Below are 25,299 nucleotides of genomic sequence, written 5' to 3'. Positions count from 1 at the left end.
ACTATATTTTCCTAGTCGTGGGGCCCTGGCATTATTTGTTCTGTGAAAAGAAACATTTTATGACACTTCAATTTGCATTCAGAAAAGAAGTACTACCAGCCATTATGGAGGAAAGCTAATTTCCACAAATGTTTAGAGTTATTGCTTTTTTATGACATTATTCCCTTGCTTGATTTCTCTTTTTCTCAAGCTTGTGTGTGTGTGTGTGTGTTTGTGTGTGTGTGTGTGTGTGTATGTGTGTATTCACACATACATACATATACCTATATGACCACTGAATACAGTTGTTGCTGGGTAGCTAAACACAAACGAGTACAAATCTACATAGAGGCTTCAAGAAGGCAACAAAGGAAGCATTAGAATAGGTAGGCTTATATTCAGCACTCTGAAAAGAAGAACCTTTTTTTTTTTTTTCACAATCCAACAATAGCAACTGCTGACGTTTATTGGGTGATTTCCCTCTGCCAGACGCTTCTAAAGAGCTTTACATATATTACCTCATTTAATTCCCTTGGCTGTGCTTTGAAATCAGAACCATTATTATGGTCTTCTAAAGTACAATTCTCTTTCAACTAAATCTTGAGAAGACTTTTATAATGGCAAGTAGCTTGCTCATTTTGGCTGTGGGTATTTAAGACCCCTTTGGTAGGAAGTTGTTTGAAGTAGCACCTGGAGTTTTGAGAAACCAAAGTATTTTCTTCTGCGTAGACTTTTCTTGTCATTTGGGAAATGTGGATTCATTGAAAGTATGTTCCACTTGAATGTTGCATTTTCTATGCCAATTGAGTTGAAGTTTATCAAGTTATCTGTGCAGGCCTAGATAGCTGACCAGTGAGTGGAAGCAAGCTCTCTGTATACTTAGGAACATTTGGTCCATGACAACATCATGATGTCTGTGGTATTTGATAAATCTCAGCTGTCAGGGGGTCTGGGGTCTAGAACTGTACAGGAAAACAACCCAAGGAGCTTCAATTAGCTTCACCACAAGCCAGAGTAGAAATATTATTTCATTGGATCAAGCAAGGATATTGGTAAGAACTCTGAAAGTTAGTCCAAGGTACAGCCTGAACTAAGAGTTACTGGGTTACACATGGATACAGGAACAAGGCTTCCAGGGTAGAGATGTGTCCTTGAGTGTGCAAGAACCCAGAAATACAATCCAGAAATCCAGCCGGTGGACTGGATGGTGGGGATAAAGAAGCAGAGGAGACAGAGGCAAGTCCTGTTTCACATAGAAGGCTGTTGTGGAAGATAGGAACATGTATTTATGGAATGCCAGTCCATTGCATTGGTTATTTCATTTGATCTTTACAAAAACTCTCAAGCAACATTATGCCCATAATTTTGCCAATGACTCTAGTCAATTAAGTACTGCTTTTCAGCTTCTGGAACTAGTTTTGAGAGCCTGAACGATAACCATATTATAAACTTTACCTTTCCCATAATATGGAAGTCAGTTAAGGGTCATTTACAAGAGAAAAGGACTTGGATAATATTCTAAGCATGAGAGACAATAAAGTTCAAGGAGCCAGGCACTAGTGGCTTACTCCTGTAATCCTAGCTACTCAGGAGCTGAGATCTGAGGATCACAGTTTAAAGGCAACCCAGGCAAGAAAATCCATGAGACTCTTAACTTCAGTTAACCAGCAAAATGTCAGAAGTGAAGCTATGGCTGAAGTGGTAGAGACCAGCCTTGAGTGAAAAAAAAACTAAGATACAAAGTTCGGACTGTGAGTTCAAGCCCCAGTACTGGCACATACATGGGTGCACACACACACACACACACACACACACACACACACACACACACACACACAATCTAAGAAATGGGGCAAGCTGGAGAAGGAATTTTGGAAATCACTAGTGCATAGCTCCAGAGAATATTGAATGAGAGAGAAATCTAATTTCACTTGGTGAGGATCTATAAATTTCCTTGATAATCATTGGAGTCATGGTTAATGGGAAAGATTAAAAAACAATATCATGATTCTGAATGAGGCAAAGAGTGTCACAGAAATTATATTGGCTGTCTGAGAAGATACTTCCATCAGTAGTGTAAAGCACAAAGACCATCTAAAGACCAGCTGAAGTGGAGGTAAGAGATTCTTAGCTGATCAAGTAAATCCAGAAGCTTAAGGAAAAAGAGATAGTATTTATCACTAGTTATAAGCATTTATGTTCTGCAAAGAACCAATAATGAGCACATGATCTTGGTTAGACCTTTTCCCTCTGAAATTACAACTCTGATGAGAAAAAAATTCTTAACTCGTTAAGCTCTATGTGCACTGTACCTTTTCTCTCGGTGAAATCAAAGTAGCTCAACTATTTCATTATCTTTGTTAAGCCATGGTGTAATTTCTAAGATGAATGAACTTGCATCTTCGCGCTAATGTGATCTAACACTTTAATTATCACCTCGTGTGGCTGAGCTGATTGTGTTTCCAGTTGGTTTTGTTTGTGCAACACAGAGGGCAGTGGATGCCCTAGCCTAGATGCCTCTGCTAAGCTGTCAGCTGCCTGACCAACTGATCTGGTCTGGTCTTCAGCACTGAGGTCAGGCATGTTAATTAACCTCCCTATGCCTCAATTTCCTCATCCATAAACCAGGGCTAATTATGGTAACTAGCTCATCCCCTCATTATGAGGTTTAAAGAAGCTAAGATTTTTAAACCATTTACGATAGCATTAGAGAAACCATAAAATTTACTTGGAGTTCCTATTCTATTTAAACCATGTGTCATCTCTTATTCAGATTCATATAACTTTTTATTTTTCATTTTATTTGCCTGATTTCTGTATGTATGTGTGTATATATGTATGTATATATTTATGTATGTGTGTATATGTGCATGCATAGATATATGTATAGATGTGTATGAATGGATAGATGTGTCATGTGTAGATGGATAGATGCATGCATGTATGTATGTATATACTGCATGAATAGATGTATATATTCATGTATGGAATGATATAATTATGTGTATATACATGTCTATATGGATATATAGATGGATGGATGGATGGATGGATATATGCATGGATCGATGGATATGTGTGTCTGTGTGTATGTATATATGTATGTATTTTTGATAGTACCAGGAGTTGAACTCAGAGACTCACATTTGCTCAGCTTGCTTGCTTATTTGGCACTCTATCACTTGAGCCATGCCTCCAGTCCTGGCTTTTGCTGCTTAATTGGAGCTAAGAGTCTCATAGACTTTTCTGCCAGGGCTAGCTCTGAATCTCAATCCTCATGGTCTCAGCCTCCTGGGTAGACAAGATGGCATGTATGAGCCTCTAACACTCAGCTTTTATATTATTTTTCAAATTGAAATTAATTTGAGAAACTAAGATTTTGATTTCTTTTAACCATAACAGTGAAGACAATTACAATCTTAGAAATCAAATTTTTTTGGATATACATTGAAATTTTACATTATTTCATACTTTTAATATCTTAGATATTTGCTTAGGGGTTAAAAGCAAATGCATGAAAACATAACTTCCTAAGCATATCTGAAAATTCTGCTCATGGTCTTTTAAGAAAAGATGAAAGGTTGTAATGGATTGTATTCCACTGTATTCCAAGTAAATGCTTCCAAAGTATTTACTTAGTAACTGTTCTCTACTATGCACTTCAGTACTACACAATATGTATCCTCCAATAAAAACACAAGAGCAGTCTAAACATTAAAATGCCACGTTCAAAGGGAAAACTTGCTTACTTCTTCCAAGCTGGCCTCACCTTAAGCATCTGTCTGACTTTTATCTAATATAGACATTGGATCAAGACTCAGAATAGTTCACTTTCTGCCACTCTGCATTTTACCTCCCTACACACCTGGCTGACACCCAACACACGATTCATCAGTTTTCATCTCCTTTCTCTGTTCATTGAACCATCTCTCATGAAATCTGAATCCATAGTGACAACAGCGGATAGCCAGTCTGATTTCATTTTATGGAAATCTGCCTTCTGGTCATGCTGTCTTCGGGAAAGCAATGTGTTGAAACTGACAATGTCACAAACATACAACCAGTGTCAAATGGAAGGGACCCTTACTATGACAATATTATGCCACTGTAAGAATAGCAATGCAGGGGGAAAGACTTCCAAGTGCAGCAAGAGTGGCGCAGCTAACAAAGACAGTGGTCTGACTACTGGCCAGTGGCGAATTTAATTTTAGCAAGCTATTTTTATCAGTAATAAAGGCCAGAATAAATATATTGGCAACACACCTACGCATCACAGTTTGATGACCCCGAATTCTTGTAAGTGTGTGGTTTATTGCAGGCTGTCTCTCTTCAAACTCAACCCCAGAGAATGAAGGACAGGACCTCAATAGTTTGCATAACAGAAAGCCAGTGTCCTAATAAGCACATTCTAGAGCAAAGGGACCTCAGGAGCCATCGCTTTCTGATGGTAACCTTTCCATTTTAGGTATTGGAGATAATAACTTTAATAATTTTTTGTTGTTGTTGTTGGTCATGGGGCTTGAACTCTGGGCTTGGGCGATGTCCCTGAGCTCTCCAGCTCAAGGCTAGCGCTCTACCACTTGAGCTACAGCGCCACTTCTGGTTTTCTGGTGGTTTATTGGAGATAAGAGTCTCACGGACTTTCCTGCCCAGGCTGGCTTTGAACCACGATTCTCAGATCTCAGCCTCCTGAGTAGCTAGGATTACAGGTGTGAGCCATTGGCGCCTGGCTCAATAACTGTTTAATTATATAATAGGCTTTTTGTGTCTCTCTGATCTGAAGCTGTCGCAGCAAATCAGACTTCTAGATGCATAAGGTTATCCCACATCTCACAATTTCAACAACAGGTTTTTTTTGGTATATATATATATATATATATATATATATATATATATATATATATATATATATATAGTATTTATTATCTTTAAGTGGGTATACACAGGAGTTGTCATTCAACTGTTTGTGAGAACAATCCATCTTGATTAATGACAGCCCTTTCAACATTTTCACACATCCTTCCCCAAGAACTCCCTACCCTCATTTTTCTTAATAAGATATACATTGAATTTTGACTGCAGCAGATACAGTTGACTACTAAGGGTTGGGGATACTTGATTTAATTGCTGTTCATAATTTCATGTCTTAGTGTTATTTACAGTATCATAATAGAAAGCAAGTTATTTCCTTCATTTGCATCTTGTAGCAAATCTCTGGAAGTTCCATCTCAGTAAGTAGATGAAAAGGATAATATCTCAGAATACTGGCAGAGACCAAGGATTCAAATATTTTTAAGGCTGCTACTCTCCATATATTGGCCTTGTTGATCAGATTTTACTTCTTCCTAGATTAATTTGTAGTTCAGTCTCTCAAAATCACTTCTTGGATTTATTGAACTTTTGTAATACACAGACCATGAATCTAAGCACAAGATTCAGTGAAATATTCTGTCTTACATGTTGTGAGAAGGGGTGGGGGGTGGGTGAAAGATAAGAACAGAAAGAAAAGCCAGGTGCTGTGGCTCACACCTATAATCTGAGCTACTCAAAAGGCTAAGATCTAAGGATCGTGGTTCAAAGTCATCCTTGTTGTAAAGTCCATGAGTCAAATGGTGGGAGGGGGGACCAAGATGGTGATGGGGCAGTAGGGAAATGCCACAGCTCTCCCCAACCAAAAAGAGAGTTCAAGTTCCAACGCTTAATCTCCCCAAGAGACCAACAACAACAAAAAGACGAACACTCAGAGAAAAACAGGAGGTGGAAAATAACAAAAAAGAAAGAGAGGAAAAGAAGAATTTCAGAACAGAGAAGAGCGAAGACCTCTCCCCCAACCTTTACTGGCTGTGCAGGAGTGCTCCAAGCCGCGGCCAGCCGGCCCGGCGGGGGCTGCCGGAGCCCCAGAGATACAGGGGCCGCCTGCAGATCACCCGCGCAGAAGCCACCTGAGGTACGGGTTTGCAGACCAGCTGATCACCATGAACAGAAAAACCTACCAGCCAGGAGTCTCCACGAAGATCCCACCCCCACCCCTCACTCTCCATCCGAGCAGAGAGGCTCCATCCCGCCAAAGCCGCCCTGCACCAACAGCAAGACAAAGGGAGCTGTCAGCAGACCACCCACGCAGAAGCTGCGTGAGGCACCAGACCTGCCCGATCATGAGGACCCAGCGGGGCCGCCCAGGTCCCAGAGGCACAGGTGGCTGCCTGCAGATCACCCGCACAGAAGCCGCCTGAGGCACTGGCGTCAGACCCACCGATCTCTACAACCCGGTGTCCCAGAGACACAGGGGGCTGCCTGCAGATCACCCGCGCAGAAGCTGCCTGAGCGTGGACACTGTGGACCCGACAGCTTCGATAGAGGCAGAGACAGAAAAGAATCACACAGAGCCACCACCGCCCAGCCCAGCCCACAACCACCCCAATTGAACTCGGATTGCAACAGCAACTGACGACCTACACCACACAGAAACAACTAGCTCCAGGGTGAGTACCCCACAGGGAACAGTGTATCCTTCAAGGGAGACCAGAGCTGGAGGGAATCCCCAGACCCTGACCTAGACTCCCTACCCCAACACCCGGACCACAGGACCCACTAAAACTGGGAACTGTTTGAGAGCTCCACCAGCCCATGGAGCACACTCTGCTGGCCAGGCTAGAGCAAAAACGCCCCTGAAAGGGAACTTAAATGCCCAAGCCAATAACAGCGCCCCTGGGTCAAGACTGCCAACAGTAGAAGAAATTTGAACTGTGTACCCCAGGCTGCATAACCTAGGTGGTATACACATCAGCACAGGCCTAACGAGCGCGATCCAGGTGGGGGCCGGAACCAGGCCTGGGGATACAGCACCTGAACAACATAACCAACTCCTCCCAACTGAAGTCAAAAGCTGAGCATACGCCTCAACAGAGGGGAGAAAAACAGGGAACAGCACTCCCCGGGAAGCACGCCTGTGACAACAAAAGACCTGGAGGCTCAGGACAAGAGAAGCCCAAACCCCACCAAAACTCCACCCATATACCCTAGGCTGGGAATTGGGCAACACAGGCTGCCAGCACCTGATAGTAAGCAGGAGCTCAGGCTGATAAGGCGGCTCAGCAGTAGAGTGATAGTCTTGGATGTATGAGGCCCTGGATCTGATTCCTCAGCATCACAAAAGCATAAAGGATCAGAAGTGGTGCTGTGGCTCAAATGGCAGGGTGCCAGCCTTGAGCTGAAGAGCTGAGGGACAGCACCCAAACCTAGAGTTCAAGCCCACAACCAGCCCAAAACAAACAAACAAACAAAAACACATCAGGAGCCCATAGCAGACTCCAGTATCTGGGAGAGTGCATCCAGAGCATCTGATCTTCCCAAGAGCACCCGTAGGAGCAAACACAAGCAGTCTAGGCTGCTCAACCCTTCCAAAGGCGGGAATTGCCAGCAATCTACAGCAGAGAGCCGAGAATCCTAAGTAGGTCAGAACAGCAGCTGGAAATAGGCTCCCAACAGAACCCAGATCAGGCACATACTCTCTCTACCAATACAGAATCAGCAACCAAGCAAAGACAGACACACCAAAACAAAATTGCAGATCAGTCTCCTGAACCTCCATGCGAAAATCACAGAGAAAAATTACAAGGTTTACCACCACCCAGGACAGCAAGCTAACCTCAATAACCAGCAGCCACGCAGGGGAGAGCCCCAGTGGGAGCAAAGCAGGAATGGAAGACAAAAGCTACATCCAAGGGTTGCTGGAGGCAATGACTCAAGAAATAAAGTGAGAAATTGATCAGAAATTGAAAGAGCACAAGGATGAACTATAAAGAGATACAGGATATCAAACAAGAGATGCACGCAAAAATAGAAGCTGCACAAAACTCAGTAAGAAGTGAGATAAACGCCAAATTAGAGGTAGTGCATACTGAGATCAGTACTATGAGAACCAACATTGAATCCATAAAGGGATCCATTTCCTCCATGCAAACCACAATAGAAGCCATGGTCAACAACAACAGAGTGAATGAAATGGAAGGTAGAGTGTCAGATACACTAACTGGACCAAAAAGTGACAGATATGGAAAAATCACTCAAATTAAACCAAAGGGAAATTCAAGAGCAAGCAGATAATGCCAAGAAATTTAACCTTCGTATAATTGGAGTGGACAAAGGTGAGGAATTCTAGAGCAAGGGAATGCAACACCTATTCAACAAGATAATCAGTGAAAATTTTCCCCACCTCAAAAGAAGCATCTTACCTACATAACAGAAGCATATAGAACACCCAACAAGCAAGATCCCAGGAGAAACACTTCTAGACACATTATAGTAAAAATGGTAGACCTGAATAATAAGGAAACAATCCTGCATGCAGCAAAAATGAAGAAGGAGCTATACTACAACGGGAAAAAAATTAGAATCACTGCAGATCTCTCCACACAAACAATGAATGCAAGAAAAGCCTGGGAAAGCACCATATGAGCCCTGAAAGCCAATAACTGCCAACCCAGACTGATATACCTGGCAAAGCTAGCATTCACATTCGATGGAGAACTGAAAACTTTTAATAGCAAAGAAAAACTAAATGAATACATAAACATTAAGCCAGCATTACAAAGAATTCTAAGAGGGGGGGACACAACCTGAAGAAAGCAACCAGGAACTGGGACCTGCCCCAGACAGGCATTACTCAAAGTCTAACTGAGCAAGCACAGTAGGAAAGGAAAGAAGAAAAACTTAGGAAAATGGAATGGCAGGGACAACAATGCATCTCTCTATACTTTCTCTTAATATAAATGGGCTGAATTCGCCAATTAAAAGAAAAACGAACTGAGGACTGCATCAGAAAACAAGACCCATCCATCTGTTGCCTTCAGGAGACCCACCTCTCAGCCAAACACACAAACAAACTCAGAGTGAAGGGTTGGAAAAGGATCTACCAATCAAATGCCCCCAGTAAGAAAGCAGGTGTAGCTATCCTGATATCTGACAAAATAAACTTTTCATTAAAATCAATACAGAAAGACAAGGATGGACACTACATATTAATACAGGGAACAATCCAAGAGGAGGCTATTACCATCATCAACTTATATGCCCCAAATATTGGTGCACCAAGATATGTTAAACAAACGCTCTCAAACTTACAGAATAAAATAAATCCCAATACGATAATACTAGGAGACTTTAACACACCACTCTCACCAAAGGACAGGTCTACCAACCAGAGGATTGGCAAAGAAGCTACCGAATTAAGTGAGGCCATACTTCAAGCGGAATTAACTGACATCTACTGAGTATTTCACCCTAAAACAACACAGTACACATTCTTCTCAGCAGCTCATGGAACTTTCTCCAAAATAGACCATATCATAGTTCATGCAAGGAAATTAAGCAAATACAAAGGGATCAACATAATCCCCTGTATCCTATCTGACCATAGTGGAATCAAGCTAGCTCTCAATAACAAAGCATACCGCAGAAATTTCTCTAATACATGGAAATTGAACAGCACACTCCTTAGCAATGCCTGGGTAACGGAAGAGATCAGAGAAGAAATAAAGCATTTCCTACAACTCAATGAAAATGAAAACACCTCACAAAGAAACTTGTGGGACACAGCAAAAGCAGTCCTGAGGGGCAAATTTATTGCCCTCAGTGCCCACATCAAGAGAATGCAGACAGACCAAGTAAATAATCTCATGTTGCAATTAAAACAGCTAGAAAAACAAGAAAAAATGGAACCTAAAGCTACTAGATGAAGCCAGATAACCAAATTAAGAGCAGAGATTAACCAATTAGAAAATCAGGAAATTATAACCAAAATAAACCAAACAAAAAGCTGGTTCTTTGAAAAAATAAACAAAATTGATGGCCCGTTGGCAAGATTAATTAAAAAAAGAAGAGAGGAAACCCATATTAACAGGATTAGGGATGCCACGGGAAAAATCACAACACGTACCCAAGATATCCAAACAATTCTAACAGACTACTTTCAAAAGTTAAACTCTCTAAAGGAAGAAAATCTGGCAGAAATGGATGCATTTTTAGAGAAATACAAGTTGCCCAAACTTAGCAAAGAAGAAGTAAACCCATTAAATAAGCCAATATCCTATAACGAGATACAGGAAGCTATCAAAAGTCTTCCAACAAAAAAAAAGCCCAGGACCAGATGGATTCACAGCAGAATTCTATAAGACCTTTAAACAAGAACTAATACCCATACTCCTCAAGCTCTTCAGAGAAACAGAGAAGGAGGGAGCTATCCCAAACTCATTCTACGAAGCCAATATCACACTCATCCCCAAACCAGGCAAAGACCCAACCAAAAAGGAGAATTACAGGTCAATTTCCTTGATGAACACAGATGCAAAGATCCTTAACAAGATTCTAGCTAACAGAATCCAGAAACACATAAAAAAAATTATACACTATGACCAGGTAGGCTTCATCCCAGAGACGCAGGGATGGTTTAACATATGTAAGTCAATAAATGTAATCCAACACATCAACAGAGCCAAGGTCAAGAATCACATGATTATCGCCACAGATGCAGAAAAGGCCTTTGATAAAATTCAACATTCATTCATGCTAAAAGCTCTGGAGAAAATAGGAATAGAAGGAACATTTCTAAAAGCAATAAAAGCCATTATGACAGACCAATAGCCAATATTATACTTAATGGGGAAAAGCTACAACCAATTCTCCTAAAATCAGGAACAAGGCAAGGATGCCTACTGTCTCTACTCCTCTTCAATATAGTCCTGGAACCCTTAGCCAGGGCAATAAGGCAAGAAAAAGACATTAAAGGGATCCGCATAGGGAAAGAAGAAGTTAAACTATCCCTTTTTGAAGACGACATGATACTATACCTTCACGATCCCAAAAACTCCATCCCCAAACTCTTAGAAATCATAAATCACTTCGGCAAAATAGCAGGATACAAAATAAACCCACAAAAATCAGTTGCCTTCCTGTACACTGACAATGTACAAGAAGAGAGGGAAATAAAGGGAGCAACCTCATTCACAATAACCTCCCAAAAAATAAAATATTTAGGAATTAACCTAACCAAAGATGTAAAAGAACTATTTAATGAAAACTATAAAAAGTTAAAGAAAGACATTGCAGAGGACACTAGGAAATGAAAAGACCTCCCATGCTCCTGGATAGGCCGACTTAATATAGTAAAGATGGTGATACTTCCAAAACTAATATACAAATTCAATGCAATTCCTATTAAAATCCCAATGACGTACATCACTGAAATACAGAAAACAGTCCAAAAATTCATATGGAACAACAAAAGACCTAGAATAGCCAAAACAATTCTAGGGGATAAAGACAATATGGGAGGGCTATCCATGCCGAACTTCAAACTCTACTGCAGAGCTATAATAACAAAGACAGCATGGTACTGGCACAAAAACAGACCCGAAGACCAATGAAACAGAATAGAAGATCCAGAAATAAATCCACAGGCCTACAGCCAGCTGATATTCAACAGAGGAGCCAAAGACATACAATGGAAGAAACACAGCCTCTTCAACTGCTGGTGCTGGGAAAACTGGGTGGCCACATGCAGAAAACTAAAAGTGGACCCCAGCCTATCACCATGCACCAACATCAACTCAAAATGGATTAAAGACCTTAACATTAAACCTGAATCTCTGAAACTACTGCAGGACAGAGTAGGAGAGACACTTGAACTTATAGGCACAGGAAGGAACTTCCTGAACAGAGTCCCAGGGTCACAACAAGTTGGAGAGAGACTAGACAAATGGGACTACCTTAAAATAAAAAGCTTCTGCACAGCTAAATCTATCGCAATCAAGCTAGAAAGACAACCAACTAATTGGGAAAAAATATTCACCAGCAATATATCAGACAAGGGGTTAACATCCTGTATATACAGGGAACTCAAGAAACTAATCCCTCCCAAACCTAACAAACCAATTACTAAATGGGCAAGGGAACTAAAGAGGGACTTCTCAAATGAAGAAATAAAAATGGCAAAGAAACACATGAGGAAATGTTCATCATCCCTGGTGGTGAAGGAAATGCAAATAAAGACAACCCTGAGATACCACCTTACCCCAGTCAGAATGTCCCACATCCACAAATCAGCCAACGACAAATGCTGGAGGGGATGTGGAGAAAGAGAACCCTATTACACTGCTGCTGGGAATGTACACTTATACAACCACTTTGGAAAGCAGTCTGGAGGGTCCTTAGAAAGATAAAGATTGACCTCCCTTACAACCCAGTCATACCACTTCTAGGCATCTACCCTGAACAACAGGAACCAATATACAAGGACACGTGCACCTCTATGTTTATTGCAGCACTGTTCACAATAACTAGGATATGGAAACAACCCAGATGCCCCACCACAGATGAATGGATCCAAAAATTGTGGTATCTATACACAATGGAATATTATGCAGCCATTAGAAATGTCAAAATAATGGCATTTGCAGGGAAATGGATGGAGCTAGAAGGAATCATGTTGAGCGAGGTAAGCCAAGAGCGAAGAGACAAACGGTACATGGTCTCCCTGATAAGTGGATGCTAAATCCAAAATGTTAGGTGATATGACAAAACTAACAGAACTTAAGAAACAAAGAACTCCCACTCATCTGGTCAAACCACTACTAAATATCCCCATGCTGCTGATCACATGTATGGTGTATAACATGTGAATACCGTTATATGTTATAGACGGTGATAGACAATTTGCTCCAGGAAAGTTAGAATGAACTTGTGACTTTAAATGAGCATCATTATTCCACAATACTGTGAAATTCCAGAAATTATGTAATCACTTAATCACAATCAAAAAAAAAAAAAAAAAAAAAGAACCTCGGGGAAAGTAGGGAGTAGGAAGGGATGGTAGGGAGAAAACAATGGAGGGGGTAACAATGTTCAAGAGGAAGTGTACTCATTACCTCACTCATGTAACTGTAACCCTCTGTATAGTATCTTTACAATAAAAAAAAATACTTGAAAAAAAAATAAAGTCCATGAGTCTCCTCTCTCCAATTAACCACAAGAAAACCAAAAGTGGCGCTGTGATTCAATCATAAAGTTCTAGCTTTGAGCATAAAAGTTCAGAGACAGCACCCAAACCCTGAAATCAAACCCTAGAACAACACAAACAACAACAACAGCAACAAACACATATAGATTAAGTTAGGCAGTGACCAGAATTATTGAGACAAATAGAGCTGAGAAGGAAGCGAGAGTATCATGGGTGGCTAGATGCAAAACCGGGGATTCTCCAAGGAATTACTTGCAGAAAGGCATGACCAAGTGAGCCATGCAGGTGCTTGGGTGCAAAGAATTCCAAGCAGAGCAAATAGTGATGGAAGTTCCTGTGTCCCTATGAGCATCAACCCTCAAAGCAGCACTTCTCTGGGTCAAGTGAGGCATCTGGTCTTCCAATTTGCACTCCTCACATCCCATCATCCTAGATTATCGGACCCCATGAAGGCCCTCAAGAATCTACTGGAAGAAACCAAACAACAGCTGTCAGGCGAATCTCACTAGACAGCTACATATATGATCAATACACTTAATCTTAGTGGTCAGATAAAAGGAAAAGAGACTGGTAGGCAATCCATGTATCAAATTATCTGATTCTTTACCCTAGAAATCCTTTTATAAGAACTTACTCTAAAGAGTTAAAGTCATGTGTGAAGTTGCATATTTACAAAATGAAATTGATTAGTAAATTTTCATGACACAATGAGCGCTCTACTGCCTTTCTTTAAATGATAAGGAAACATATTCTAAATATATTATTAAACAGAAAAGTAGGTCATTGAACTACATTTATGAATAAATATGCACAGAGATTTTAGAAATTGCCAATAAAATATTAGCAACATTAAGTTCCTCAGCTGAGATTTACTGCATTGTCTTAATTTTCTTATAATAAATATCTGATGTTTACATGTAATGTTTTCCCAAAACCAGTATTTCAGGAAAAATAGTAAATATAACATATGAAAATATGATGACACCCAAATACCTAACTTAACTATAAATCCCTTCAACAAACTGAAATATTCTGTTTAACACACACACACACACACACACACACACACGCACACACCATTAGAATGAGTATAAGTCATAAATAAATTTTATCTGTTCTACTCAATTCTAGCATGCAGAAATACATTTTTATTTTCCTAACATCCATGGGATTTTTAAGAAAAGCTCAATTTAAGAAAGCCTTATAAAGACAGCTTACTATAACTGTCTCCAGGATACTAAGTTACTTTAATTCTTCCAAACAAAAAGAAAGAAAAAAGAAAGAAGAAAGTACTTTCCAGGGACATGTTCATACAATGCCACCTTGCTCTGCTCTTGGCTGGGAGGGAAGCTCTATCTGGGGAAATAAGCAGGTGGTTCCTTTTTAAAGACTTTCTGTGGTTTAACGCTACTTTCTTAGATTAGGAGGTAGGAAAACAAAAGACAAGAAGATAAAGAAGAGCCACAGAACTGTGCCCAGCTGCTTTCCTAGGAGAATTACATGAGGTCCTCACTGAGTAAAATAATCATGAAATGTGGGCAGATGGTTGGAATGTCAATAACAGAAGGCAGTCTTCATTAAATTCAAAGGGGAAAGATTCAAGATGACATCAAACTAGATTGGGCTGAAAAAGGATGGGATAAGCAGAACTTCCTAATGTTTGTTAACACATGACACAGAGTTGAGGGGGGGAGAGTTGGGGAAGGACTGAGGAATCCTAAGAAGTCAATAAGATAAAGATGTCCACGCACAGTGATGCTCACCAGGAGAGGTGTGAAAGAGCTAGAAAAGCCTTCCAGAGCTAATAGCCAGACCTAGCCAGGACAAACTCTAAGAAGGAGCCAAGAGTTGGTGGCTCACACCTTTGAACTTAGCTACTCAGGAGGATGAGACCTGAAAATCACAATGTGAAGCCAGTTGGGGCAGACAAATTGGAACAATGCTTGTCTCCAATGAACCAGCAAAAAGCTGAAAATAGAGTTATGACTCAAGTAGTAGAATGTCAGCCTTGAACACACACACATACAAAACAGCCAAGTGAGAGGGTGAGTTCAAGCCCCAGGACCGGCATGCATATGCATACACGTGCTCACACACACACACACACACACACACACACACACACACACATTCACACACACCTTGAAGAAGGCACTATATTGTACAATGGCCACACTGACCAAGGCAATCTAGACATTCAATGCAATTCCCATCAAAGCCCAAAGGTCTTTCACAGAAATAGAAAAATCAATCTAAAATTTCATATGAAATCATAAAAGACCTCAAGAAGCAAAAGTAATCCTAAGCAAAAAGCAAAGCTAGAGGTATCATAATACTGAACTTCAAATTATACTACAGAGCTATAGTGTCAAAAACATCATGGTACCAGCCCAAAACAGAAAAACAAAAAACAACAAAACAGAACAGAAGACCCAGAAATAAAACCACACAGCCCCAGCCAACTAATTTTTGACAAGCAAGTGAAAAAAAATCCCACTGGAGATAAGATAGTCTCTTTAACAAGTAGTCCTGGCAAAATGTGGCAATCTGCACCTAAGAGGCTGAAAATTAATTCTAATCCTGCCCCTGCCCCGTACAAAAATCAACTCCAATGTATCAATGATCAAATGTAGCACCTGAAATTTAAAACAACAAAATAATGTAAGGAAAAAAAATAATGTAAGGAAACACGGTCAATTATTTTATAAAGAAAACTCCAGTTGCCCAGAAAATAAGAATAAGATTTGACAAGTAGAACAGCCTCAAATTAAAAAGCTTCTGCACAGCCAAAGAAACAATTATCAGAACCAAGAGACAATAATTCATAGAACAGGAGAAAATACCTGCCAGCTATTCAACAGGTGAAGAATTCACATAGAGCTCAAAAAATTAAACAAAAATAGAACAGCTAACCCAATTAATAAGTGGAAAAAATTGAACAGTTCTCAGAGGAAATACAGATGACTACTCAATCCATACAGTAATATTTAGCTTCCTAGATATAACATCTGTTGCCATTTAACTCCCTAAGTCCTTCATAGAAACAAAAACCAGGAAACAGAAGTGCAGGAAGGCTTAGTAGTCTGCCCAGAAGTTCAACCTCTGTCTTCGGAATCCAGCCATTCTCACAATGAATCACCATGGGGCTGCTTTACATGCTTAATAATTATTGTGGAATTAGAGTAGGACTCATGCTGGTGACTCACACCTGTAATCCTAAATACTCAGGTAGCTGAGGTCTAAGGATTGTAGTTGGAAGCCAGGCTGGTAGCAAAGCCCATGAAACTCTTCTCTCCAATTAACCACCAAAAAGCCAGAAGTAGAGCTATGGCTCAAGTGGTAGAGCACTAGCCTCGAGCGAAAACCTCAGGAATAATACCCAAGTCCTGAGTTCAAACCCTAGTACCAGTACACACAAAAAGAAAAAAGAAAAAATTCTAATTACATGACATGTGTGTATGTATGTATGTGTATATATATATATATATATATATATATATAAAACTGTTTAATACATAGTTCTATGTAGTTACATATAATACATAATATGGGCAGACATTAGTTATCAGTTAACAGGTATCCAGGCTAATTAAATGTAATATTAAATCACATTGCAAATTTAATCTGGTTAACTGTTAAAACAACAGAAAGACCCACACCCCCTTAGCAAAGATGGACTGTCCCCCCCCCCCAAAAAAAATACTGTATACTGTTAGAGAATGAAGATAGAGATGAAAACGGTCTGACCTCTGAGATTATTTTCTAGGGTATCCAAGGGATCCAAGATCACACTGTGAGAATTGTTTTGGCCTCAAGCCTGGGCTGGATTTTCTCCGATCAGACTGCAGTGCATTCGGTGAATGACCCTCCCCAGGTGACTCTGAGTTCTCTTTACTTTCCTTAATTCCCATTGACTTTGTTAAGAATTTCATCAAGGAAGCCCTGGTCCAGAAATAACACTGCTGCCAGTGTCCTCCTTGGGGCTGGTGTTGTAGCTCCTGTCTGGGATCCTTCTCCAGGGCACCTGTCACAGATTCACTGAAATGTCACCTACCCAGCCCCAGGCAGGACCTGTTACTACCCAATGGAGAGAGCTTTGCTTCTACCTCAGCTTCATTTTACTGCAATGCCCTGGTTCCTTAGGAGTTTGTAAGGCATTTGCCTCCTCTGTTGTCATTCCCCGGCCTGGTAATAGCATCTGCCCTGCAGTGACTGGTCAGCTCAAAGACTCCCTTCTTTAAGGGTAGCTCCAGTTCTTTCAAAGACAACTTATTTTTCTGAGCTCTGGATTTGGAAACAATAACTTTATAAGCTTTCATTCTTTCTTCCTGGCACCTGGCACTTGTTTGAGCTGCTATATTTGCTTTTTTAATTACTCTAGGGTAATAAATTAACACTGTCTGATGGGACTGTGGATGCTATTTTCTTTGTACTTCTCTGCTATAGATGATCTCTTTCTGTGTGTGTCTCTGTCTCTTTTCCTCTCCCTCTGTCTCTTTCTCAGCACTACTAGAATTTGAGTGCAGGTCTTCACAATTCCTCAGGAGATGTTTACCTCTGAGCCACACCTCCAGCCCTTCTTTTGCACTGTTTGCTCTTTTTTTGAGGTAAGATCTTGCCCTGCCTGAACATATACCTGAGCTGTGATCTGTCTATTCTGTAGTAGCAAGGATGACAGGTGCATACCACCATGTTCATATCCATCTCTGTTGAAATGTAGTCTCACAAAGTTTTCTTCCCTAACTGACATGGAACCAAAATCTTCTTGGTCCCAAGTCTCCCACAGAACTAGGATTATAGGCATGAGGTACGGACACCCAGGTTCATTACATCCTTATAGATACAACATTCAAGTGTTTCTCTATAGATTAATCGCTAATAATAATAACAGGTTGATGTACATGACACACAGTTTTGGGTTTTACACATGCATTATGCTGTCAATTATCTGTGCTACTCACAGCAACAAATGCAGTGCTACTTCCTTTAAGATCTACCATATGGGCATGTACTTTTGTTTCCTATAACTTGTATGTTTTTATGACATTGATTTGATCTTCACAGCCCAAATGGAAGATTCCAGATCTTTTTTTTCTGTGTGTCTCATTTCCTGCATTTCTCCTGAGATACTGTTCATCTTAGGGCTAGAAAACATGGACCCCCCCCCCACATATACACATAACTCTAGCTTTTTAACCAAAGATCTCAATTAACAGAATGTTTTCTGAGACACAACTGCATCTGTCATCAGCCAACAGGGAATTGAATGAACCAGTTGCCTTCATGAAGTTCAATAAAACATTTGTTGGCGAATGTTTTCCTGCAGATGGAATGCAGAATGGATTGTTTCATTAAAAAAAAAAAAAGATTTAGTCTCCTAGAATAACCAGAAAACAGAGTGTTTGAAGTAGCTACATAACACACTTATCATTACCACCAAAGGGGCTTTCTACCCTTTGCACAAAATATGAGCTGCTCATTTCTATGTGGAAGCAAAAGCATTGACTGATGGCAAAAGGAAAGAAGGAGTTATTGTTTAATTGGCTGCAAGCTGGAGACTTGCTTTTTCTCTTCTGTTCCCACTGTGCTGTTTCCGTCAGGCCTGAGGGGATCATTGCAGCAGACTTAATCTCCAGTGTTCTCTGCCTCTCTCCACCAGACCACGATCAGCCGTCCACCTCATGCTGGGCCCGTTGCTGGCTGGATCTCCCCCTTTCCCCTGTTCTGTAAAAGGGGGCTGTGGTCTATGTGGCCTCTTGGCTACAGGGGAAGCCTCAACTTCATTTAGATCTAGATGATGCACCCCAAAGCAAGGGCTGTAGAGTGTTGTTAACATGGAGGGGAGGTAAAGAGGGCAGGAGCTCCATACTAAGTGGCATCGTCACATTTAACTGAATCATTTTATTATGAATACATTCCGAGCCGCCACTCAGAGCCGCGGGTGTAAAATAGGCTGGCAAAAAAACAAAAATGGATCTCTGCTAATTACATTTCATACATATTTCAGAACTCTTCACAGAGGATACAGGAGGATCACGTTCATAAATGGGAATTTTACAACCAGGTTCATTTGCGTTTGGCTCAAGATCCAAACAATGGTGGTTAACACAGATAAGTTCATTTACATGAGGTGTGTGTGTGTTTGGGTTAGTAATTCCTTATACTTCTATTGTCACACCTACAACGAACATCCACCTGGACACACCACACTACCACTGAAAGCATCCATGCTACTGTTAAATCATTTCCTCCTCACCTTTGTGTTTTCTGGATTCTTCCTTGGTTTTATGTTAGGCTGAGTGGAGGAAATGAGACTCCAAACTTGAGGATGTGTTAGGACAGTGACTCAAATGAAGGCAGCATTACCTGCTTCGAGAGTGAGCTGTAAAGGACACACGTGACGGCTTTGGCGTGGCTTCTCACCCTCTTACTGGCTTCGCTTTTCATGGTCAACAGAGCTAGCTGGTTATTAAATGAGATGAAAAGTCGTCCATGGGCCTCATCAAAGTGGAAAAGGCATCTGAAGTCTTGACTCTTGGGAAAAGGACAAGCAATCCTCTGGATGGACAGCTGGTAGTGAATATCCCAGAGTCTCAAAACCTGAAAGAGAAGGAAGGTCAGTAACCCTAATTATTGTTTTAGCCAGTATTTTTCTTAGTCAACCCTTGACCCCAGCTTCTTCATCCACAGTGCCATCGTTGGCTCAGAGTACTATCATATTGCATGCTATGTTACCTGCTTAAAACTATACCCTCAACTGTAAGGGTCCCAGAGGAAGCACTGGGTTTTTGTTTGTTTGTTTGTTATTTTATTGTAAAGATCCTGTACAGAGGGGTTACCGTTACATGAGTAAGGTAATGAGTACCTTGTCAAGCATTGTTACCCCCTCCTTTGTTGTTCTCCCACTATCCCTACCCACCCCCACCTCTCCCACTTCCCCACCCCAAAGCTGTAAAGTTCATTTCCAATATACTGTCTTGTGAGTATCATTGTTGCAATAGGTCATCCTGTGTCCTTGTTTCAGCATTTTGTCATTCCCCTCCTCTTCCCCAAATTAGACAAAGGAACATACAAGATGCAGGGTATCAAAAGCACTGTTTTTATCCCAGTATCTAGAATAGGGCTTAGCAAGTGGCATGTGTTTGTGGTAACCAAAGGTGCCCATCTCTAAACCACCAGGACCTGTGTACGTTTATTATCTCACAAAGCAAAAATAATTTTAGCCGAGTGCCAATGGCTTATACCTGTAATCCTACTATTTGGGCTGAGATTTGCAGATAGCTGTTCAAAGCCAGACCCAGTAAGAAAGTACTTCTATCTCCAATTAACTACCAAAAGAGCCAGAAGTGGAGCTGTGGCTCAAGAGGTAGAGTTTCAATTTCAAACAAAAAAAAAAGCTCGGGGACAATGTCTAAGCCCTGAGTTCAAGCCCTAGGATGGCACAAAATATATATAATAATTTTAGAGATGTGATTAAACTAAGAATTTGAAAAAGAGATTTTCCTGGATTAATTCAGTGAGTTCAACGTGATAGCAAGAGCATTCTTTAAATAGACATCTTTTATAGAATGAAAAATTTGTTGTGATACATAGAGAGAGAGAATCCTGAACAAATTCACATCCTCCACCATATTTTTATTCTCCCCTTCCTTTCTTGCACCCATTTTCAATTAGCAATTGTTGAGTTTTATTATGCTCTATTTATGTGTGTGTGCATGTGTGCATGTCCATCCTCCTTTGGTCCTCTTTGGAGTTGGGTGAAGAAAAGGAAGCAGGAAAAGACACAGGAGTAATGCACTATCAGGACGCTTCCTAGCGTTGCTGGATATGAAGAAATCCAAATCCAAGTTTGGCAGAAATGGTGGGAAAGTGATTCCTCTAGAACGGAGTAGAGTTCTTCCAATGCCTTAAGTCTTGAATTCTAAGCAGTAAACATAGCATGCTTAGAATCAGAATTCTAAGTCGTGAACATAGCATGCTTAGAATCAGAATTCTAGGCAGTGAACATAGCATGCTTCAAGTTGATGTTGTTCAAAAGTACTAATTTGTGGTTCTCTCTCTCTCCTTCCCTCTCTCCCTCCCTCCCTCTCTCTCTCACTCTCTCTCTCTCACACACACACACTCTCCCTTTCGGCATTTATATGTAATTTTGATGAATTATCAGAGGTGGCATTAACTAAAATCAAGTTCAAATAAACCAAAGTTACTACTTAATGCAACCAAGTTATGCCAATGGCATGCATTTATTAGAGGACAAGCAGTGAATCTTTGCTCAACGCAAAGGTTGCTTTCTGTTCAGCAAACATGGAATGGCTGTTTTCCCTGTCCTTTCTCCCCCCTCGTGGCTCTCCTCATTCCTGTGAGAATGAATCACACCAAGTGTCCTGGGAAGCAAACAGAAAGAGCAGCTTTGTGGGTGCAAGTGGGGTGATGGTCGGGGGGCTCTCAATAGTGATGTAGGTAGAAATAACACAGGTTAATGAGAAGAAAATAACCAATATGCTTTCAACATGATTCCCTGCTTCTAATCTCTCTCTGCCCGCTACCAGCAGGCTGCCCCTGAGCTTTTAATTTGGTATCTATTTCACACAGTATTATGAGAATTCAATTAGAGCCCCTGATGATGTATAATAAATACTTTTGAAGTTGTTAAATGCTGTATCTCATTTTTTGGAGGGGTCGTCCCATCATGGGGCCTGAACTTTGGGTCTGGGTGCTGTCCCTCAGCTCTTCAGCTCAAGGCTAACGCTCTACCACTTGAGCCACAGCGCCACTTCTGGCTTTTTCTTTTTGCTTTATGTAGTGCTGAGGAATTGAACCCAGAGCCTCATGCATGCAAGGCAAGCGCTCTACCTCTGAGCCACCTTCCCAGCCCTTTATATCATTTTTTTAACTATATATATGGTCATGGGGCTTGAACTCAGGGCCTGGGTGCTGTCCCTTAGCTTTTTTAGTCAAGGCTACTGCTCTCCCACTTTGAGCGATAGCACCACTTCCAGTTTTCTTGTGGTTAATTGAAGATAAGAGTCTCATAGACTTTCCTACTCTGGGCTGGCTTTGAACCATGATCCTCAGTTCTCAGCCTCCTGCGTAGCTAGGATTACAAGCAAGAGCCATCAGCACCCAGCTTAAAATATTATATATTTATTTAGCTCATCAATGAAAAGAGTAGCTGAGATAAATCTAAGAATAGAACACCTCTACAGAAAATCTACCTCCCTCCTGAATAGATATTTACCAAATTACAGATCTCACATCATTTTATATGAATCATATGAAAGTATATGAAGTATTACAAGACTTTTCACATCTTACAGAAGTAATTGTATCTGATGTTCAACCTTATAACAAGGTTGAACAGACTTAGTCAATTGCTATCAGATAAACAGGATTACAAATTGCTCAAACATATATTTATAAAGAAAAATGGGGCTTGGGGCAAGAATATTTTATGAAAGACTCATTCATGTTCTTTATAATTGATAAAAATTTCTCATTTAAAATGTGCTAGAAGCTCTCTAAGAAATGTTTATTCATAAAAATACAGATCCTTAAGAATTAAGTCATAAATATATTTCCATGTGTTATCAATATAAATAGATTTGGGTGATATTTTGAATATTATAGTCATAAGATTATGCCCATCTGGATGATGAGAATCATGATACTAGAATGGTTATGTCATTATTGTGGAAAATAGTGTCTTAATTTATAGAGACCCATTCTGAGAGATAGAAACTACTACATAACAGAATAATAATACTTGATGGTATCATGAGTAAGTATAGATTAATAATGACTCAACAGTATTAATAGATTGTAGCTTCCTCAGAATTATTTGTTCAAATAATTTAAGTGGTCTCTAACATTTCATTTCATTTAGTCACACTAACTAAATAAAAAAATTAAAAACAGATTAAGTATAACTTCTATAGTCTACAAGAGCTGAGTTCTTCAGCAATTAAAACTAGAATTGGTGTTAAGTGGAATGTATATAATCATTGACTTTCCTTAAAATTAATTTTCTGCTTCTCCTTATGAACCTTATGCTATTAATAATCTCATTAAGCCTAACTTCCATCTTTAATTCTTTATTTTTCCCTCTGTTTAGAATCAAGCAACAGTTTGATACACTTTCACCAGTTCGTAAACCCATATTCTAGCATGTGTCTAGAAATTAGGTGATGTCGTTACTTCCAAGACATTTTAAATGTTCCCTGTGTTCTCATATTCTATACCAATGCTTCCTAAACTTGACATTAAACAAAAATACCTACAGTGCTAAAGAAATCACCTTTTATTGGGTGCTTTTCTTAGGCCAATTAAATCTGAGTCTCCGAGGATAAAATTCATCAATTGTGATTTTTCAAACATTTTCCCACAGGTCTTTCCTTTGTATCATGCTTTAAGGGCTCTACTTGATTTGAAGGTCAGTGATAATTACCTTGAACAAGAAATTTATCCCCTTAATCAGTAATATCATTTGGCTTGGCTTTAAACCAGATAGCTATACTCACTTCTCCCAGCCACTTTCTATCTTTCTCATCACACAAAAGAATTCACATTAATTCAATCTTATCAAGCAAGTCCTTTGAAAAAATATTGCCATTTACTGTCTTATTATTCTTTGAGAATCACAAGATCTCCACTTATATTTAAGTTAACTTAAAAAATTGAATTATGTGACAATTTAGAAAAATAACAGATCTACTATTTCCATTCCAAATATTCTAGAGATATGTTCTTTCTTAATATGAAAAAAAACAGACTGATAAAATTACAATGGAATATTTGGTACTTTTAAATCGGTATCATTGGCAGGGTGCTTGTGACTCATGCCTGTAAATCCTGCCCACCCAGGAAGCTGAGATCTGGGGTTGAGATTTGAAGCCAACTCAGGAAAGTCAGGGAGATTCTCATCTCCAATTAACCAACAAAAAGTTGAAAGTGGAGCTGTGGCTCAAGTAGTAGAGTACCAGCCTTGAACAAAAATGCTCAGGGATAGCACCCAGGACCTCAGTTTAAGCCCCAGAACCAATACACACACAAAAAAAACTGTTGTAGAATATATATATATATATATATATATATATGTACATATATATATACATATATACATATATATGTCTATGTATATATATATAACAAAATGTATGCATATATTATATATATTTTCTACAATTTTCTGTAACTATGTCTACTTATGTGAGATCTAAGGACCTGTGGTTTCCATCCCAACTCAGATTCAGTCAGGCTCATATAGAGAATCTCTTTGGGTCTCATTTCACCTTCACTTTTACATTAGCAGTAATAAGCTTAAATTTTTATGTTATGGTAAGACATAGCATTCTGCATAATGATGATGACATTGTTCTTCATATTCATTGTCTTGTTTCATTGTTACCTTTTCTTAATACAGGATTGTGGGCAAATACTATCTTATATATGTAAGATCTAGAAACCAGTGTTCTAAGACTTCAGACTCTCTGAATCCTGTTTTAAAGGACTAAAACAGAATTTGTCAGCTCAGGTATATGATTTTATCTGTCCATTTCACCTCTCTGCTGAAGAGGCCCCTTTTTGCTCTGAAAATCAGTCTAGAATGGGGTGAAATTGTCCAATCCATTCTCTCAATATTCCAAGATGACAGGAATTCAAATGCTTTCACAAAGGTACACAGTGCGGACCCTATTCAGATGTAGGAGAATGACACCTGCATGCTGGCCCTGATGAGAATCCCCACATCCCTTCCAAACATCAAGACCACCACTGCAATTCACAGATCATGACAAAACCTTTGTAAACAAATAATTATTTTCTTTGGAACTACCAATATTACATTCACAAGTGTGTAAACTTATGGAGAGGTGAGTATATGGATGGCTAGATGGATGGATGGATGGATGGATGGATGGATGGATAAAAGAATGGATGGATGGATGGGTGGATGGATGGATGGATGGATGGATGGATGGATGGATGGATGGATGGATGGATGGATAAAAGGATGGATGGATGGAGGAATAAATGGATGGATGGATGGATGGATGGATGGATGGATAACCTTTTTTTCTGTTCAATGAAAAAGATGGACCAGCCTTATTTACCTACTTGCAATTTAATTCCAAGTATGGTGATTAGAAACAAGAGTTGTTACATTTCCTAATACTGTCAAAAAAGTGAAGAAATAGAAAATGGATTCAAATGATATGATTGAAAGGAGGCTTGTTCAGTTTCATCAGACATATGTAACATTCTGTAAAAGAGAGAAATAAGAAAAGAGTAACAAAACCAGAAAGAGACGA

At 39.8% G+C, this 25,299-nt stretch overlaps 1 protein-coding gene across 1 annotated transcript in view; it reads right to left on the bottom strand.

Annotated features, from left to right (window-relative positions):
• The window catches only part of Wdr49 (WD repeat domain 49), a 121,950-nt gene that overhangs the window by 52,576 nt on the left and 44,075 nt on the right, over positions 1–25,299 (bottom strand). Inside the window, exon 7 of the mRNA XM_042678861.1 lies at positions 19,361–19,594. Within this exon, the coding sequence (XP_042534795.1) occupies positions 19,361–19,594 (234 nt within the window). The remainder of the gene's footprint in view (positions 1–19,360; positions 19,595–25,299) is intronic.

The sequence above is a fragment of the Dipodomys spectabilis genome, unplaced genomic scaffold, assembly GCF_019054845.1.
Source record: "Dipodomys spectabilis isolate Male_0828 unplaced genomic scaffold, ASM1905484v1 ptg000050l, whole genome shotgun sequence".
Taxonomy (NCBI): Eukaryota; Metazoa; Chordata; class Mammalia; order Rodentia; family Heteromyidae; genus Dipodomys; species Dipodomys spectabilis.
The sequence above is the reverse complement of the archived record's forward strand: the minus strand, read 5'-3'. Positions and strand labels throughout refer to the sequence as shown.